The sequence below is a fragment of the Anopheles coluzzii genome, chromosome 2, assembly GCF_943734685.1.
Source record: "Anopheles coluzzii chromosome 2, AcolN3, whole genome shotgun sequence".
NCBI classification, from domain to species: Eukaryota; Metazoa; Arthropoda; class Insecta; order Diptera; family Culicidae; genus Anopheles; species Anopheles coluzzii.
The window spans coordinates 97245537-97263771 of record NC_064670.1 but is presented as its reverse complement, the minus strand read 5'-3'; the positions used below and the strand labels follow the sequence as shown (position 1 = coordinate 97263771).

Below are 18235 nucleotides of genomic sequence, written 5' to 3'. Positions count from 1 at the left end.
TCCGCGGGCCGCACGCGCCCCTCAAGAGTCTTTAATGCGGCCGGAGATGACTGTGTAAAGGTTAAATTAAATAGCTTTCTTTTCTGATTAATTAATCAAAATTTAATTTTGTTCTCATGAAAGACAATAATAAAGATTTAATAACAAAGCAGTAGAAATTTTATATATTCAGTTAGTACTTTCTTATTAAAACGAGCTTTGAACTTCCACGAACTTCCAAAATGGCCCTAAAGAACGTAAATTGTGAAGCGATACGGCCCGCGAACTGAAATGAACAGTCATTTTGGGAATTCATAATTGCAACGTCAACCTAAACTACACGCCCGTACTCTTCCGGTCTCGTACAGCCTCAATCAGACTCATCCGGACTGATCCAGATTGATCCGGATTGATCCAGACTGATCTGGACTCATCCGGATATGATTCGGAGTCGGAGTCATATTTTGCGTACCGGAATCGGAGTTGATCCATGACTTCGCTCCGGATTACCTATCGCCAACAGGTGGCAGAGAACCTCAAATTGCAGATAAACCAAGCTAGTTGGTAAATACCATACTGATGGTAGCACCACAAGGGACTACATACTATCAAATCAAGGGCTACGTAGAGGTAGAGGACCAATAGGAGAATGTTCTTTTGAAGTCGTCCCAGAATTCACCTATCTCGGGTCAAAGGTCAGCACAGACAGCAGCATAAAAACTGAAATGCGCGCAAAGATGCTGGCTTCCAATCGCTCATTCTATAGCTTGAGGAAGCAGTTCATTTCAAAGAACCTATAATCTATACCGCTATATCGAGTCTTTATACTACCAGATCACACATACGTCTGACATGGGTACTGCACAAATTGGACGAATATTCCTCTTAGCCGAGTTTGAGCGGAAGATACTCAGAAAGAAACTTTGAGAGAAGAAAAATGGAGGAACCGCTACAGCCCGCAAAACCCCTGTTAGTTCTGTAGACGTCCGCCATAAAGGCCAGAATAAAGAATTGACCAACGAACTTACCTTTCAGCATCTTTACCGCTACCGGTTGGGCCGGTTCGCTATCGTCACCGGACCGCTGCAGTACGCCCTTGCGCACCAGCCCAAATGCACCCTCGCCCAGCATGTCGTGCAGCTTGATGTGCTCCATCTCGATCTCCAGCTCGTCGTTGATCGGGGCAATCAGGTCGGGCGAGAACGGGTGGCTGGTGGCAAGCAGATCCTGCATCTGCTTGGACGTCGGTTCAAACTCCGTGCTCGGATCGACCGGTGCCTTTTGCTCCAGTTCCTGTATAAAGTATTGTATGAGTGAGGCACCCTTTTGAGGATACTGCTTTGAATTTCATCCAACGTACGATGAACACACAAACCTTAAAGTACTCGCACCGTTCCTCGTACCGCTTCAGCTTTGCCCGCCGCCGGCAGATGAGGGAGATGGATATCTTCAACAGCCCGATCATCAGCACCGGCGTCAGTATGATAAAGACCAGTTTGGTCCGTATCCAGGATTCCGAGCTAACGCGCCCAATTTGAAGCGCTTTGATGGTATTTTCCGACGACACGCCCACCCTGGAGTAGGCGGCCACCAGCACCTCAAAGTGTGGTCCAAACATTTCGAACGATTCTATCAACACTCCGACGGCATCCTGCAAACAGAAAAATAGAAACAGAGGCTTGCTTGAATATCTCCTACTCCAACCAGTGAGGCACTTCACTACCCTACCCCGGTTAGATTTTTCGTCACAGAATTGCCCGGCTCTTCCGTTTCGGGATTGTGCAGATCGAACACCTTCACCACGTACGAGTCGGGCGCGATCGTGGGCCGGTCCCAGCTGATGTTGAGCTGATAGTGATCCCCGTACAGTGGGACCTGCGTGACCCGCACATTCGTGATCGGTTCCGGCGCTAGAGAGAAAATCAATATTTCGAAGGAGAGAAGCATGTTTTAAGGTTTTCGGTCAGCTGTGCAGGCTGGTTGTTGCGAACTTTCGATGCTTACCGCAAACCTGTGTACCATTCGTGTGGTTGGTACAGCTCGGCGTGTGGAACGACTGCCAGTGCAGTTGACTTTCGCGCATCGCGTTCTGCGTGTTCTTCGACCGGACCGCAATCATATAATTAGCGCTCAGCTTCAACGCTTTGATCGTGTACTTGTACAGCACTTCCGGCTGGTTTAAGGGTAAAATTAAAGCAGTAGTTTGTGTTACAAATAGTCTTCTAGCCAATCAGAAGCACTCCCCCCGTGCCTTACCTGCTGGACGTCGATCGGTTTGAGCAGAAAATCGGGCGAATAGCTGGCATGGCAGACGATCTCGTAGTGGCAGGTCCGGTCTACAAGTCGAAGGAGGGAATCCCATGAAAAGCGGAATTTGGGTGACGGCATCGGGAGTTGGCCCAGCTATACCTACCTTTCGCTGGCGTCCAGGAGATGACGGCATCGACCAGCCGGCTGTCCCGCGCGTTCGTCTCGAACCGCTCCACCACGATGTCGGTAACGATGCCGGGCATGTAGTCGTGCGGCAGCGTCCGGTACTGGTGCTTCTCGACGTAGTAGTACTCGTACTCGGACGTCAGCATGGTGGCCGTCACGTTGTACCGTCTGTTCGGCGCAAGGTTCTCGATCTTCACCAGCGATGCATTGCTCTGCCAGGAAAGGAGGGGGAAAAGAGGAACAATTAAAAACAAACACACACGCACACAAATTCCTTTAAAAATACAGCTTCCAAGTGCGATCGTGAATCAATCGATCAGAAATTCCAATTCTGAGTCGAAGTAAATCGAGCCAAACACGTGGGGCACATTGTTCGCGCAGCGCGCCGTTGTCAGGGGTAACGTAATGTAAACGCTTCGCAACGCGGCACCACCGCAACAACGCGGGTGTGTTGGTGCGTTCGTGGTGGCAAACGCTTCACCGCCAGCCAACCCTTGGTTGCTTGGTGGTGTGCGTGCTGGCAGCGACGGCGCTGCGTTTCAGTGTTTTGTTTGACGTTCCAGCGAAGGGGTGCTTCGCGAGAAATCACCACAAAGCAACACACAAAACAACGAGCCGCGCGTGTGTGTGCCTGTGTGCGTGCGTTGACAGAAAGAAACAGCCCATGAATTGAGAAAAGAAATCGCGGTGCTGGCGAATGGAAGCTGCGCTTCCCGTTGCGTCCCGTGATTCACTGTGAATTGGCGACCGTGGCACGCGCGATGGTACGCAGTCAAGCACGCCAGCGTTTGGGACAAATTTAGCTGTTCGGCTGAAGGCTGCCTCCGTGAACCTCCGTCGAACTGTATACCGCGGAACAGATATCGAGTGAGTCTTGTCTTGTGTGCAAGGAAAGTGTGTCAGTTGCTCGGGTGCGGTGTAGTGCAGCAGCAGGTTCACGGTTCCGGTTTGATAGTTGCCAAAGTGTGTGCCTTTGATAACAGGTTAGCTTCGTGTTGGAACGTTTCCAGCCTGCAAGTGTGACTACAGTGTTGTGGCATTCGAAGCGACCATATTCTTCTCTAAACGAGATGTGACGGAATCTGCCGTCTCGCTAGCCTTCGAGAACGACGACTCCCCAAACCTTCCCCTTCCAGAAAAGGTAATTAAGCTGGGCGTGTTAAATATACTGCGTGTTTCACGTTAAAAACGCTAAAACGTCACCGCCGTTTTGCCACATCATAATTGGCAACTCCACCGGAGCGTAGCATGGCGGCGCCCGTTCCCGTTCCAAGGTTCATCATGCAGCATCATACAGGGCCTTCCTGTGTGTTACCATAGCAACGCACTCTGAGGGATGATGCAAAGCTCTCCACCTTGACGTACTAAAATCTTGTATCTTTCCTTCCCCCAAAAAACAGCACTGCAATGTCGTCGTCCGGTGCGACCAAGAGCAAGCCGAAGAAGACCAGCAATCTGCGCATACTGTGGATACCGGGGCGCAAAAAGCACAACCGCAAGGGTTCGTACAGCACGACGAAGAATGGGCTGCCGCAGACGTACGGGATGCAGCCGCGCAAGAACGAATCGTGGACGCTTGGCGGCGCGATGAATCATAGCAAAATTATAAATGCGTAAGTTTTTTTTTCTTCTGTTTTTGCTGTATGAGGTGTTTCAGGAACCCCCCGTCCCCTGGTGGAGGTGATTTGCGGAAAAAAAAAAACAAAATACAAACCAACCGAAATCATGGTTTTGATAAAGGAAATTCCAAACCACCATCGTGATGCTGCAGAGAGGAGAGGGTAACTATTTGGTTGCCTTTCGCCGGTTTTTGTTGTTGTTTTGTTTGTTCGTCTGTTGCCAAAAGCTCTCGTGCAGATTGGTACATTATCATAACCTGTACCACAGTGCCCGAGCAACATGAGGTTGGATTCGTTTAATAGGGGAGAGAGGCGTGGAAGACTCGGATGGGTGGAAGTAGGAGAAACAGTATTGCAATCATTTTGCATGAGCTGGTAATTTAAATCGGTTTCAGTGTTCCGGGAAAGCATGAGATTATTAACGCCATCTGCATCGCTCGATTGGTATTGATAGTGACGAAAAGCTGGCTTGTGGATTGACTGTTGTGATGTTTGATCTTTTTGTTTGCTTTATTCAACAATTCAAAATTCAACAGACCACGCGTGCTTCCATTGAAACGGGATTGAAATACAAGAACAATTGAAAGCTATGAAATTAAGAACTATTTGGAACATGACGCGCACTGTCATGAAACAAATGATTTACTGTTTATGCCGCAGTAATTGTTGTTTTGGGCGAATTTTATGAACTATTATGAACTAAAAATTATAAACTATTTGGAACATACTGTCGTACTGTCATGAGATATAGTTTCTCATAATATAAAGATCATAAAAATTGGAAGAGCATAATGTTTTATACAGTCCACTTTCGAGTTACGCGGTTATTGCGCTCCGAAGACTTTAGCGTAAGCCATATATCGCGTTTCACTACCAAAATACCTCCAAAATTTGGGACAATTTTGATTCCAGTTGATGGCATTAGATACTGCCTTAATTATTGTTAGCAGAAATCCAAACATGTGCACACGCAAAAGATGCAAATTTGTTCAACTGCTATGCAGTGGTCCGCATTCTGAGTGAAATTCTACGAAAATGCTCGTATGGTTCCACGTGAAGAGCTAAATTCATAAACCTGAAGTGAAAATGTGTGAAGGTACTATAAAAAATAGGAATAGCAATGTGATTCCCGACGTTGTGTAATCTAAAGCAACTTTGGAAGGATCTCACTTCACTTCCGTTAATATTTTGGTTGCACTTCATGAGTTGTCCGGTATACTTTCATCTTATTGCGATAAAAATTCCCTGTATTTACATATCAATACTGAATCGGCTTTTCAGAAGATAAGAATCGATGCTTAATTGGTATTGTTGAAAACCCCAGATTTAATTCCACATGTAGGAGATGTCTTCTTCAATCTTCTTACTTACTTACTTATCCGGCGCTACAACCGCCTTGCGGTCTTGGCCTGCCTCAGGAGTGTCCGAAACCGCTCACGGTCTCGCACCTTCGTCTGCCAGTCCGTTATCCCGGCCTTAATGGCGGACGCCTCCACGCTATCTTGCCACCCAAGTTTGGGTCTACCACGCCTCCTCTGTCCTTGTGGACGGCCTAAAAAGACTTTACGGGCTGGATTGTCCGTTCCCATGCGAACAACATCAGCGCACCGGAGCCTGGCGAGCTTGATACGCTGTACGACAGTGAGGTCGCCGTACATCTCGTATAGCACGTCATTATAGCGGCTCCTCCATTGTCCTTCCACACATACGGGGCCAAATATCCTTCTGAGCATCTTCCACTCGAATGCGGCTAAGAGGGCTTCGTCAGATTTGGACAGTGTCCATGTCTCAGAGGCGTATGTGAGTACTGGTACTATATAGTCCCAGCTTCGTCCGTCGCGACAGGTTCTTTGAGGTGAACTGCTTTTTCAGGCTGTAGAATGACCGGTTGGCAGCCAGCATCCTTGCGCGCAACTCAACTTCCATACTGTTGTCGTTACTGACCTTTGCCCCAAGATAGGTGAATTCTGGGACGACTTCAAAAGTGCGTTCACCTATCTGTACATCACGCCTACGTAGATTCGGATTATTTATTGGTAGGTCCGCTGATGTTGCCACCATCAGTTTGGTCTTTGCCTCGTTTATCTGCAATCCGAGGTTCTCTGCCGCCTGCTCAATCCCTTGGTAGGCTTCTGCTACATAGAAGAGCCGCAGACCAATGATGTCTATATCATCAGCGTATGCCAGGATCTGGGTTGACTTATAGAAGATGGTTCCCGTAGTCTCCACCCTCGAGTCGCGGATGGCCCTCTCTAGCGCCAAGTTGAATAGGAGACAGGCAAGCCCGTCCCCCTGGCGCAGACCCTTGGTGGTAGCAAAAGGTCCTGAGAGTTTTCCATCCACCCTCACCTGGCATGTGACGTTGGTCATAGTCATTCTAACTAGCCTTATCAGTTTGGTCGGGATTCCAAATGAGCTCATGGCATCGTACAGTTTTACCCTGGCTATGCTATCGTATGCGGCTTTGAAGTCTATGAAGAGATGGTATGTGTCGTTTCTGTATTCAGCCATCTTCTCCAAGATCTGCCGCATGGTGAATCTTGGGTCTTCAATCTTCAAACTAACAAATTACACGCCACTCCTTAGGAGCGTTACTGCCAATTTCAGACGAAGATCATCGATGTTTGCCTTCAACGCATCCTGCAGCATGTGCAGCATCTTATGCCTGAAGTACAAATCATTAGGTATTTAAACTTATTTTAGACTACACATGTACACGTCTACACTGTCACACGTCTACACTGTCACACGTCTATGACTATATGTACACAGTTACAATTTTAATGACAATTTCACTACGAAAGAAGGTTTCATTGGAGGTACCGAAAGCTGCAGTGACATCGTGTATTTTCCAACTACTTTTTTATTACATTATTGATTAGCGAACTGATTGAACAAGGTTTGAGATACATCATTACTGGTACAGATCAATAAGTTCTAAACCGAAAATCTAAACTGACTCTCAGTCCACAAATCGTAAATATTGTATGTTGAACATAGAACCTCCAGTTTCCATCAAAACGCTTCACTAACATGAGAGGCTTAGGAAAACGCGATACTTATTTTACGTGCATATTTTAGATGCGCGGATGTCTTCAAATCAGCATACTCGTTGCCGTATCTTGAGAGCAGAGTCTGTATTTTTCCACATTATAATTTAATCAAATGCTTACGAGTAACCAAGCAGAATCAAAGACTGTAAAAAAGGTATTTCGTAGAGCACTTGTGCACCTTTTCGAGATGCGCTTCTTGGAACAGGGATTATCTCGAAAGCCATATCCCCTCGCCCAACCTTAATCATATAAGAGGATAACCAACGGCAAAACCCATAAAAGTAGTTGGTGAGTTATTGGGAGACGTGTTTATTCGCAGCCATTTCAACACACGGATTCCTCCAGCACGCTTGGCACGCGCGCGCGCTCGCCGAAATCTGGAGCCTCTTCTCTTCACATCAACGAACCCGCGGCCAATACAGGCAGAGAACATTTGTTTATGATTTGTTTATATGGCAAACTTCCCCGGGCCAGCCAGCCAGCCTTCTTTCCCTTTACGTTCAAGCGTAGAACGAGACATTCGAACGGAATGTCCCCAGGTCCACAGCTGCTGCCATGACTCTACATATGGCACGCGATAAGGCATAACAAAGAGAGAGAGAAAGAGACCAACACAGAACAAGTACAGCAAAAAAGTATGCTTTACCCTCAACGAGCGACACACGATTGACAACACGGAACGACAGGTTCGACGGGAGGAGAGTCCGATTCCAATTTCCACATGCTCACCCGTGACACGATATCACATTCCGGTGCAGCACACGAAAACAGGCATCGCTTTTATGCTCCATTTTTCCCCCCTCTACATTGCACTTGACTCTCCGCCCGCATTTCGCATTTGGGACAGAAAGGGGGAGGTGTGCGAGCTGCCGCTACACTGTGTTGGTGAGTCGTTTTGTGTGCACCACGCGCTAGCCGCCCTCGCCGCTTGTCACACAGGGGCGGAGGGCCTTCTTGTCACACCGTTCCGCTGGAGCCAACACATCAACCTATCAAACACACCTTGCAGTGTGTGTCTCCTCATGCAGTGTGCGGGTGGCAGCCAGTGTCGTCTAACAGTGGCCCACCACCACCACCACCACCCCATTGGATTCTATATGCTCGTGTGTGTCGTACCTTGCGTTTGCGATTTACGCGCGATTTATCGCCAGTCTCGTTCGAGTTACCGCGCGAGTTGATCGATGGCGTCCGCGAGTCGTGTGCTGCTGCCGCCGTTGCTGCCGTTACGCTAATTTTTGTCGGCACTTGGGGCCAAAGGTGACCCCCCCGTTGCACTAGGCAGCAGCAGTTCGTTCGCCAGAGTAACAGTGTGGCGCGCGTTTTGGGGGAAGATCTCGGGAACGCTGCTCGGATGGTGGATTGTGTGTTGAAGGTGGCCAGGAGGACGTTTCAATTTCGATGATAGTGTTTTTGTTTTGTTGTTTTCCACCATGATGATGATGATCAAACAGCAGAAAGCCCGAAAGCAGGAACCGATACAGCGGGTGCGGGTCGTGTTACGGTATGTGATGTGTGGAGATGGTGCTTTCGCTGTGTTGTACGCATTATCAATTTACAATCGATTTACAAGTGTATCCACGGGTCTGTTGCACCTATCAATCCAGTTTGGAATGTTCATTTTTTTCTGTTTTTTTTTGGGATGGGGAACGACGGGAATAAAGGCACTTAAAAAACAATTTACTGCTGCTGCGGGCAGGGTGGTGTGATGGATTTGAAATACAAACAACACCCGTTGCTGTAGCTGTAGCTCTCTCGGCGGGGTTGTGCTATGATAACAGCACACTTACGAGCACAATTACATACCGCAGCCTCGGTATGATAAAAACGAGAGCAGAAACATGATGCCAGTGTTAATTACAATTCGCTTTCTGTGGTAACACAGCCCCAAACGGGGTTGACGTACGGGGGACGAGAGTTAAATGGCAGGGGGTTACGTGTGTCTGTCACATCCATATCGATCACGATACGAAGGTGCCACAGAACAGACACACTCTGTTATGATGCTCCCGTACCTCCAAAACTAGCGACAGGAACAGTCCCCCTTTTACTTGTTTTTAGCGATGAAGAGGAAAGTGCTAACGATACCTAAACAGTGTGCGAGAACGGGTTTTGTTTACATTGTACGTGCCGGCATATGGGAAAAAAAGAACTGAAACACAATGTGCTCTACCGGAATTTAAAAAAGCGAGAACATTGGGTTGAATTGTAGCATGAAGAGCACTCGCACAGCGTATCGCATTTGTTTCGTGACGTGGAATAGGACGAAATGTATGCAAAACACTTGTTCCTATCACATTCATAACTTTTTTCGTCCGTTTCGATTGAAAAATACGGCAAATTTACGAAACTTGTTAGATAGGCATAGGCGTATGATACTTCTAGTAGAGTGTTTCGGATATTCGCCTCTAGATGGTAGATAGTGAAGATTACGAGTATACTAGCATGTACGGTTTTTGTACGTAATAGTGATGTTTCGTCTGAAGTGAAGAATTAACTCCGACATCAACCGACATCTTCTACAAAATTCCGAACTAAGTTAGACGAATCTGGGTGACGGTACGGTTCTTGTACCTAATAGAGATATTTCGTCTGGAGTGAAGAATTAACTCCACCATCTCCCGACATTTTCTACAAAATTCCGAACGAAGTCGTGCGAGTCTGGGCGACGGTACGGTTCTTGTACCTAATAGAGATGTTTCGTCTGAAGTGAAGAATTAACTCCGACATCTACCGACATCTTCTACAAAATTCGGGACGAAGTCGGGTGAGTCTGGGCGACGGTACGGTTCTTGTACCTAATAGAGACGTTTCGTCTAGACTCTAGAGTGAAGAATTAACTCTGACATCTACCGACATCTTCTCCAAAATTCCGGACGAAGTCGGGCGAGTTTGGGCGACGGTACGGTTCTTGTACCTAATAGAGATGTTTCGCCTGGAGCGAAGAATTAACTCCGACATCAACCGACATCTTCTACAAAATTCCGGAAGAAATCAGGCGAGTTCGAGTGACTTCGGTTGACACTGGACGACTCCAGATGACTCCAAACGAGTCCATACAGATTCTGAAAGCTCTTATATACTGAATCCAATCCAGAATTTAAACCACACTCTGTAATTCCGAACGAAACTACATGGCGCCGGAATGACTTCGGATGACTCCGGACAATTTTGAAGGACTACGAATGAATTCGGACGACTTCGGTTGAATTTGAATGGAATTCCGACAACTTCAGAATAAATCCGACCACCTCCAAGATGAATCCGAACGACTTGGGGCATTTCCGGACGACTCCAGCTGAAACCTGGATGAGTTCGAACAACGACGGACAACTTCAGACAACTCTGGACGATGCCGGAAGATAGCCAAATGAATTCAAGCGACTACGGATGAGTTCGGAGGAGCCTGGCTGGGAATGCAAAACTAACCCAAAATTGAAAATGAAAATGATCTGTAATAGTGTCGCCTTGGCATTCGTTTTTTAGAAACTTTACACATCCAATTTAATTCAAGCTTCTTCTATTTGGCGTAACGTCCTATGCGGCCGGCCTATACAGGCTTTCGAGACTTAATTCATTACCAAGTAGCCGGATAGTCAATCCTTGTTACGGGGGGACGGTCCATTCTGAGCTTGAACCCATGACGGGCATGTTATTGGTTGTAATTCAAACTCGTTTGGATTGATTTAATATCAACCGAGCTCGTTCAGACACGGTCGTTCTAGCTTGTGCCTGATATAATCTGAAAATACAAGAGCCGTTAGGTAGGACCTAGGTGTCTAGGTAAATATAGGTGTCCCATTTTGAGCATGTTCAGCATGAAAAAAGCAGCCTCTTTCATTTGCACAGCAGTATTTGCTTAAAATGAGTACATGGTTGTGAAGTTTTCTGTTTGGCCCAGCCAAACATTACGCAATTGAAAGAAAGAAATGTGTCTAAAATTTAAGTGGTAGGTCTGATTATAGACTGATACCTTAATGGCAAAAGAGGTATTGCAACGATCATAGGAAAAGTGAATACTCTTCGCGATGAGTTGCAAAATTCAACGCACCCGCACAATCTTGCTCAAACGCAGAGTGGTTCTGCGTCTCCTGGGTGGATTTGTAGCGAAACGATGATTATTCAAACAGCAACAGCTAGCTCGTAAACCAGTTTTCATTTTTTGGGCAATGACGATGGCCCGTTACCCTCCAACACACACACACTTGCCAGGACAAGGGGGTGTGATGAGCGTGGAACGGGGTGTATGCAAAAAAGAAGAACCAAAATCACCCATTGTCGATGGGAGAAGCACCACATAAACTGCTGCGTTATGTCGACCCTTTGCTCAAATTGATACAGTGGCGGAATGGCCGACCGTGCATTTCCCCTTGCGCGCGCGTACGTAGCCCAACACGGCGAGCTTTCCCAATGGATATATGAGCGCAAATTATGTTTTAGATTGTTTCTTTTAAATGTTTTTCTATTAATTTTAATCCGGATTTGAAGTGCAGATGGGGTTGGGGTTGAAAGCGAAACAAAACGGAAACATAATTATATTAAATGTTATAATCCATCGAGGGAGGGCCTTTGGCGAAATTGATAGCACCATGCGCGTTAGCCGCGAGAGATGCTGCCGCTTGCCGCGTACCTTGCCATGTGTTTGTCCACCGCACCCCCGAATTGCACCCCTTAATCCACATGATGGATGTCGGGGGACAAAACCTTGAAGTCGTGTCGCATTGCTCTCGCTCTCTCTCGCTCTCTTCTTTGCGCCACCAACGTTGTTGGCCACTCCACAACTCCAGACAAAACAAAGGAGAAAAGAGCAAAGGAAACGGCTATGCGAAACATCCGATCCTCACCGGCTTTCACACACACACACACATGCCCGTGTGTTGCCATTTTTCGCAAAGGGCAGCAAAAAAGCAGGGCAACCAGGGCACGATGACATTAATGCTCGGATGTACGAAGAAGGTAGCAAAACGTACGCTTCCCCTGTTTCACACATCCGCTTACGGTTTCCGAGTAAGGGTGGCCGTGCGAGTATGTGTGTGTGGCTATGTCCCCTGTGATATAACCACTCCGAGGGCAGTGGTTTACCTTCGCGAGGATGAGCAGTGTTACGGTGGACGTGAACGGATTCAAACGTTCGCAATTGTTGTTACATTGCTCGTGTGAAGCCTTTTTTTGGTTTGTTTGGAAGCCGTTAAACATGGAACTTGTCATTGTACCTTGCTATCGGTTTGGGTCAAAATCTAGCACCGGATTGCCAAGGTCTGTGTGTGTGTGTGGCGGTGAAGCATCCAAATAGAAACAGATCGCGTGCGTGCGAGTTTTCGCGTGTCGTCCCGCTTCTTTACGCGCGACCCTACAGTTCCGACGATTGTTGTAGCAATTTCTTTTTCAGAGATCTGCACGAGAACAACCTGGACGTGGCGAGCATCGTGACGACGGCGGCCACTGGCAGCGCGATGGCCGCGATGGTCAAAGCCAACGAACCGCCGACCGTTGAAGGGCAGCAGCAGCTTGATCAGCAGCTATCGAACGAACCCTGCCCATCGACCAGTACCGGTAAGGGAGGGCAGCAGCAGGCCGGCACGCCGCAGATAGTGGTGGGCACGATAGAGCTGAACAATTTAAATGGGGACATTGCCAACCACAAGGTAAGGAGGGATTCCACTTCGCTCTTTAAATGGATTTTATTTTCTTAAACGAGTCCTAATGAACACCGTCTTTCCGCGTCCTTCCAGCAGGAAAAGGAGATCGGCACGAGCAACCAGTTCGAGACGCTCACCCTGATCGACGAGGACGACGAGGAGGAGCAGGATCGGAACTGCTCGAACGCACACTCCTCCTCGTCGTTGCTTTCCTCCAACAACGACAATCGGTCGGCGGAGGAAAATAACCTGCACAACGCGTCAACGCTCGCGATCGGTGAGCAGCACCGGCGGCGCAGTCGTCGGCGTAGCAGCCAGAAGGATCGCCGCAGTGCCGAGGACATCGATTCGATCGATCAAGCCGACAGTGCGGTCGATGTGCGGCACCACGATGAGGAAGAACCGAACGTGTTCGATGATGAGGTGCGGGAAGAGGATCAGAAGCAGCATCAGCAGCAGAAGGCGGGCTCCAGTCCCAATCCAAGTGCTGCCGCTGTTCGCCGGCGCAAGAACCAACGGCAACGATCGCGCCAGCGAAGATCACCGGCCCTAGCGCACCGGGATCAGGTGGATGGGGGAGATGGCGAGGAGCAGAAGGAACCGTACGAGAAGGCCGTTACCTGTTTGTACTGGTCGCTGGCGTGCTGGGATTGTAACATTTCTTAGAGCAGTTCGGGGCAGCTCTTGCCTTCTCAGGTTCTCCTCGAGCATCGGGAGACACTTTAGTTTTAGATAGGGTAGAGTGTAGGACAGCAGCAGCAATGTGTTTGCCACAGCACGGACAGCGTTTAAAGGTGACCCGAATGCTCAAAGCGTGCACCGGAAGGGTTGCAATCTTTAAAAAAACCCGCTTCAGATAGTGATAGAGTGAGGAGGCGGAAAGCACAACTTAAGGCAGCTTTGGAAAAACGAGTTTTGCACCAATGTGTGGGGGAAGTCTGGGTAGTAGTCAGCCGCTCAGCATGAAGCAATATATAGAAATCTCAGTATTTTTGCCTTTTGTACACACCTAAGCACGTAAATGAGCGCAGATTTAAGTACTTTTTTGACAAAATTTACACCAAACTAAGGATTGTATGTGTGCGTTTTGGAAAAAAAACTAAAAAAGATGCAATGGACGTAATTTATAACAAATTTTATACAAAATTCTACAACTTTTGAATCATTTACCGGTTAGTATAAAGGGAAGCAAATTGTCAAAGTACTTGGAAACGATGTAAATTATTCTGTGCATCCCATCCTCCCCACGAAAGAGTGTGAGTGTACACCGAAAATGCACTATTTATGAAGGCAGTCAATAAATGTAGTGATTAGATTTTTGTATAGAAACACAGCAACACAGCAATACTGGAACTGGAATGTGTGTGTATGTGTTTTGCGGCACGTTTATTCACAAGTAAACACTTTCAAAATAGAGAGAGAGAACAACAAACTGCACGATCGCACGACGGTTGGAGCTTAAAGATTGTAAAATATCTTTCGCTTGTACAGGTAGAGCGCTATCAGATTCCACAGCACCGTGTTCCACAGTGCCTCGAGCGTCAGCACGAAGTGTGTGTTCATCGTGCCGATGCGCCAGTGCCACGGTAGCATCTTGTGAAAGACGGTGTGGCCCACGTACAGTACGATCGCATTCATCCCCGCATACACAAACGGTCGACCGTGCCAGGCGCGCTTCACATCGATCGCGTAGTAGCAGAGCAGCAGGAGCGCATGGGCGAGCGAAGCCGTCGCCAGCACGTACGACAGGGACCACAGGTTCTTGTTGATCGGGATCCACCCGTCGTTCTTGGTGAACCCGCACAGTGCGCCGGCCGCCAAACCGAGCACCAGCGACCAGCTGGCGAAGCGTACCATCCGCTGACGGTGCTCGGTGTACGCGAGAATCGTGCAGCCACACTGCAGGCCGAGAAACACCTGCAGTATCGTGGGTAGGCAGCCGAACGGACCTTCCGGATCGAAGGGCATACCGTCGTACACGTACCGTGCTGTGGGGTGCTGGTAGAGATGCGCTATTCCGAGCAGGGCACGATCGATGTACCCCGTGATGCCGCCAGTACAGTTCGGAAACGCATTGTACAGATGCTTCCCACCCGGTCCGAAGTAAGCGCTACATGGGGGGAAGGGGGAAAGAGATCGAAAAGTGTGAGACAGAAGGTTGAGTACGCTTCCGCGGTGCATCGTTTACCTTGGGCAGCCGGGTGCGGGTACGAAAAACATCACCACCAGATAGAGCACCGTTAGCAGTCCGATGACCAGCCACTGCTTCTTTAGCCGCACAATGTCCTCGCTGGCACGGAGCAAGCGGTTTTGCGACTGCACCTGTACCTGCTGCTCGTGGCAGAGCAGGTGCACGGTCGAGACGACCAGGTACGCAATGCCAAACCGCTGCAGTACGCCAAAGATGCGCAGATTGGCCATGCTGGGACCGTTCATCGAGTTCAGACACAGGCCAATTATGAACAGCTTTACCGAGCGCTACAAACAAAGCAGAGGTTCGATTCAACACACCAAGCTTCCAGTGGGAGGAGGGGGCTTCAAGCAATCACTTACAACCGCTATGCTCGACAGGATCGTGCGCTTGGGCACGTTGCGGTTGAGCTGGCCGCGTAACGAGATCGGCACGCACACGCCCATGATGAAGAGAAACCAGGGAAAGACGAGATCGGCCACGTGCAGCCCGTTCCAGGTCGCGTGCTCGATCCACCAGTAGTGGCCGCCGCCACTGTTCACGAAGATCATCAGCATGATCGCGATGCCGCGGAAGGTGTCCAAACTTTGCAGCCGCTTCTTGGGCGTAACCTGGCCGGAACCTGGCCCGCTTTGGACTGGTTTGCGGTCGGTTTCTTCGTTCGAGCTGTGGGCGGTCTCGTCACCGGCCGCTGTATGGGAGGCTGCCGGCTGCTGGAAGCCAGCCGCGCGGGAACGACGCAGGCCGTACCGTGCCATACGCACGAGACCAAAGACGGCACACGCGAGCAGTGCAATCGTAAGGAATGCTAAAACAAAGGGTAAAATGACCGTTTAACCATCGCTTGCAGGAAGGGGAAAAAAGCTTGCTCAAACATCCGCCTCCTTACGAAGGTATATGTTGACCGGTTCCTTGGCCGTTTCCAGCGTACAGCCATTGCCGTCCGGTCGGACGCTCAGATCGTAAACGCCAAATTCACCCAATTGTGCGCTGTTAATTTGGCACAGGACGGTGCTGGCATGAGTGTGAGAGAGAGAGAGAGAGTGGAATCCGTTAAAAAGCTTGCAGGCCAATTTTCGTTCAACCTACTCATTGTCGAAGGAGTATTGGCCCACATCTCGGTCGAGCAGCCGCAGCCCGAGGCGGCGCGCCGCATCTATCTTCACCGTGGTGTGCCGTTTCGCGGCCGCAATTCGTTGCAGCTTGGTGTAGGGACACTGCAAAAACACGGTCAGAGATTAGAGAACGCAAATGGGGCCAGAGCCAGACTCCACTTTACCTTATCGCACTCCTCGGAGAGTGTGTAGAGATAATAATCGTTGCCGTCGGCGGCGGCTGCGGAATGGGACACGTTCAGGAACGCTTCGTCCACCCCTAGTGACCACAGGTCCAGTCCGCGAAAGAAACGGTCCGTATATTCAATCATTATTGCTGGCACACTGGAAAACACTTTTGCACATCACACATCCAGACAGAGCACAGCGTTTTGCACTGCGGCCGCTTCAGAAGCGTCGGGAGAAACTGGTTGCGCGCTACGCCGAAGGTCAACGCAAATTGGTCAATGGAAACAGCATTTGCGATTAATACGCCCCGCCAAAAAATGTCCCCCCTCTTAGTGATTGGAGGGGGTGAGTAACGAACACCCTGTTTTGGGGGGTGAAGAGAATGATTCGAACGAGCGTCTGTGTGTGTGTGCTTAGGTGCTTTCGGGCAACAGCTGACAACACACAACAAACACAACGCGTCGAGAAACGTCAAACCTACTGTTCGGGGAACTGTCAAACGCGTGCGATACAATACGAGAGAGAGAGAGAGAGAGAGAGAGAGCAAATAATAAAAAAAAACTCACTAAATGCAACTGCATTTTTCCACACAACGTAAGCCCTTTCACCTGGTTTTATTTTTCCCTTAAAAATACACCAGCGGAACCGATTTTGCTTTGCTTCAGCGGAAAACCATGTGCCGCTTTGTCACAAATACGCAGCAATCCAGTGGCACGTGTTTGCAGATTCCGCAGCGAAAAGTGCATTTTCCGGGAAGGTAACCGCAGTAAAGCAACAAAACATTGCTTGCATGAAACATTCTTCGGGTGAGTTATTTCGCTAGTTTAGAATGCAAATACCTTTCTGCACTGAATTGTGCACTGGTTTTTTGCACCCTGGTTTTACAGCTCGGCATGGTCGAGTCAAAAAATCGTTGGAATGTTCTGGAGCACTTTTGAGCAGTGATAATTTCTCCGATTAGCGAATGTTTGCGATAAGAAGAAAACTTTTGAGTTAAATATTACTAGAATTGTGTACTAAACAAATTAGTGAGTTTGCTGTAAATTTACACAACACGACGTGACCAGGACATGATAAATCAACTGATCTTAATGGCTGCGATGACTTTATTATTGTTAAGAACTAGAAACGGAATGGAACCAGGTCCATTTGTAAACAGAACGGAACGCCACTCGGTTCATTTGAAGGAGGAACGAACAGGAACTGGTTGGTTATTTTAATGGTGGGACCTCGTAATCGGACCTACCTGATTCCGATTCCATGTTCCGAATCAATGCCGGAGCCGATTCCAATGCTGGAAACGATTCCAATTTCGGAGTCAATTTCGGAGCCGATTCTGGAGTCGATTACTGAGCCGATTCCGGTGTCTGCTCCGAAATCGATTCCGGGATCGGAATCGGCTGCGGAATCAGAATCGTCCTGGGAATCTCAATTTGCTACGGTAACGGAATCAGGTTTGACTCCAGAAATGGAATTAGCTCTTAAACGATAATCAGTTCTTGCATTGAAATAAGAAGTTTCAGAAGAGAAATCTGTTCGGGAATCTCAATGAGAATGACTCGTTTACAAGTAAATTTTGATTCTTTGCGACTATCGATACTTAGCATCTTTAGGTCCAAGCGCCTATTCTTATGAAAATGCCAAAACCGACTGGGTTTCGAAGCCGATTCTGATTTCGTATCCAATACCAATGCCGGAGCCGATTTCGGTTCTGGAACCGATTCAAGAGCCAATTCCGATACCAGAGTCAATTCCGATGCCGGAGCCGATTTTGATTCCGGAAACTGATTCCGGACCAATAATTTGAAATCGATAGGAAAACTGGAGCCGAACTTGTTTCACCAATGGGTCGGAGTTGCTTATGCTTTCTTGGACCTACTCATCAGTCGGGTCGACCCGAACTCGCTGCACCCTCGGGTCATACTGAACCTACCGTGGCCCGACTCGACCCGAACTCGCAGCACCAACGGGTCGGAGTCGCTTATGCTTTCTCGCACCTACTGATCTTTCGGGTCGACCCGAACTCGTTGCACCCGCG

The 18235-nt window shown here is 48.5% G+C and overlaps 3 protein-coding genes across 12 annotated transcripts in view; 1 reads left to right on the top strand and 2 right to left on the bottom strand.

The window, feature by feature from the left end:
- Nucleotides 1-18235, bottom strand: part of LOC120950505 (tyrosine-protein kinase receptor torso) — a 41518-nt gene that overhangs the window by 2777 nt on the left and 20506 nt on the right. For all 6 annotated transcript variants that reach the window (XM_040368598.2, XM_040368592.2, XM_040368596.2 and 3 more), the window contains 6 exons: nucleotides 2393-2627; nucleotides 2236-2315; nucleotides 1984-2152; nucleotides 1708-1889; nucleotides 1355-1630; nucleotides 1008-1272 (listed from right to left, as the gene is read on the bottom strand). In XM_040368598.2, the coding sequence (XP_040224532.2) occupies nucleotides 1008-1272; nucleotides 1355-1630; nucleotides 1708-1889; nucleotides 1984-2152; nucleotides 2236-2315; nucleotides 2393-2627 (1207 nt within the window). The remainder of the gene's footprint in view (nucleotides 1-1007; nucleotides 1273-1354; nucleotides 1631-1707; nucleotides 1890-1983; nucleotides 2153-2235; nucleotides 2316-2392; nucleotides 2628-18235) is intronic.
- On the top strand, nucleotides 2929-14076 carry LOC120950510 (protein strawberry notch homolog). Of its 5 annotated transcripts, none has more exons than XM_040368609.2 (4): nucleotides 2929-3556; nucleotides 3816-4028; nucleotides 12459-12729; nucleotides 12820-14076. In XM_040368609.2, exons 2-4 carry the CDS (start codon nucleotides 3823-3825, stop codon nucleotides 13387-13389), a joined length of 1047 nt encoding a protein of 348 aa, XP_040224543.2. In that variant the 5' UTR covers nucleotides 2929-3556; nucleotides 3816-3822; the 3' UTR covers nucleotides 13390-14076. The 5 variants fall into 5 exon arrangements, with proteins under 5 accessions (XP_040224543.2, XP_040224542.2, XP_040224544.2 ...); XM_040368608.2 differs by having other exon boundaries at nucleotides 2931-3556; nucleotides 12817-14076; XM_040368610.2 differs by having other exon boundaries at nucleotides 2944-3556; nucleotides 12474-12729; nucleotides 12817-14076.
- Nucleotides 14072-16664, bottom strand: LOC120950507 (heparan-alpha-glucosaminide N-acetyltransferase). Its single transcript, XM_040368605.2, has 6 exons — nucleotides 16194-16664; nucleotides 16004-16131; nucleotides 15804-15928; nucleotides 15277-15722; nucleotides 14912-15201; nucleotides 14072-14833 (listed from the first exon to the last, which is right to left on the bottom strand). The coding sequence occupies exons 1-6, from the start codon at nucleotides 16338-16340 to the stop codon at nucleotides 14182-14184; spliced, it is 1788 nt and encodes a 595-aa protein (XP_040224539.2). The 5' UTR covers nucleotides 16341-16664; the 3' UTR covers nucleotides 14072-14181.

Excerpts from the sequence above, each read along its gene's own strand:
- LOC120950510 (XM_040368608.2), top strand. The coding sequence starts at position 3,823 with ATGTCGTCGTCCGGTGCGACCAAGAGCAAGCCGAAGAAGACCAGCAAT. Across the intron at positions 4,029-12,458 it reads CATAGCAAAATTATAAATGC|CAATTTCTTTTTCAGAGATC; the intron begins GTAAGTTTTTTT and ends CGATTGTTGTAG. Across the intron at positions 12,730-12,816 it reads GGGACATTGCCAACCACAAG|CAGGAAAAGGAGATCGGCAC; the intron begins GTAAGGAGGGAT and ends GCGTCCTTCCAG.
- LOC120950507 (XM_040368605.2), bottom strand. The coding sequence starts at position 16,340 with ATGATTGAATATACGGACCGTTTCTTTCGCGGACTGGACCTGTGGTCA. Across the intron at positions 15,202-15,276 it reads TCCTGTCGAGCATAGCGGTT|CGCTCGGTAAAGCTGTTCAT; the intron begins GTAAGTGATTGC and ends CTTTGTTTGTAG. Across the intron at positions 14,834-14,911 it reads CCCGCACCCGGCTGCCCAAG|CGCTTACTTCGGACCGGGTG; the intron begins GTAAACGATGCA and ends CCCCCCATGTAG.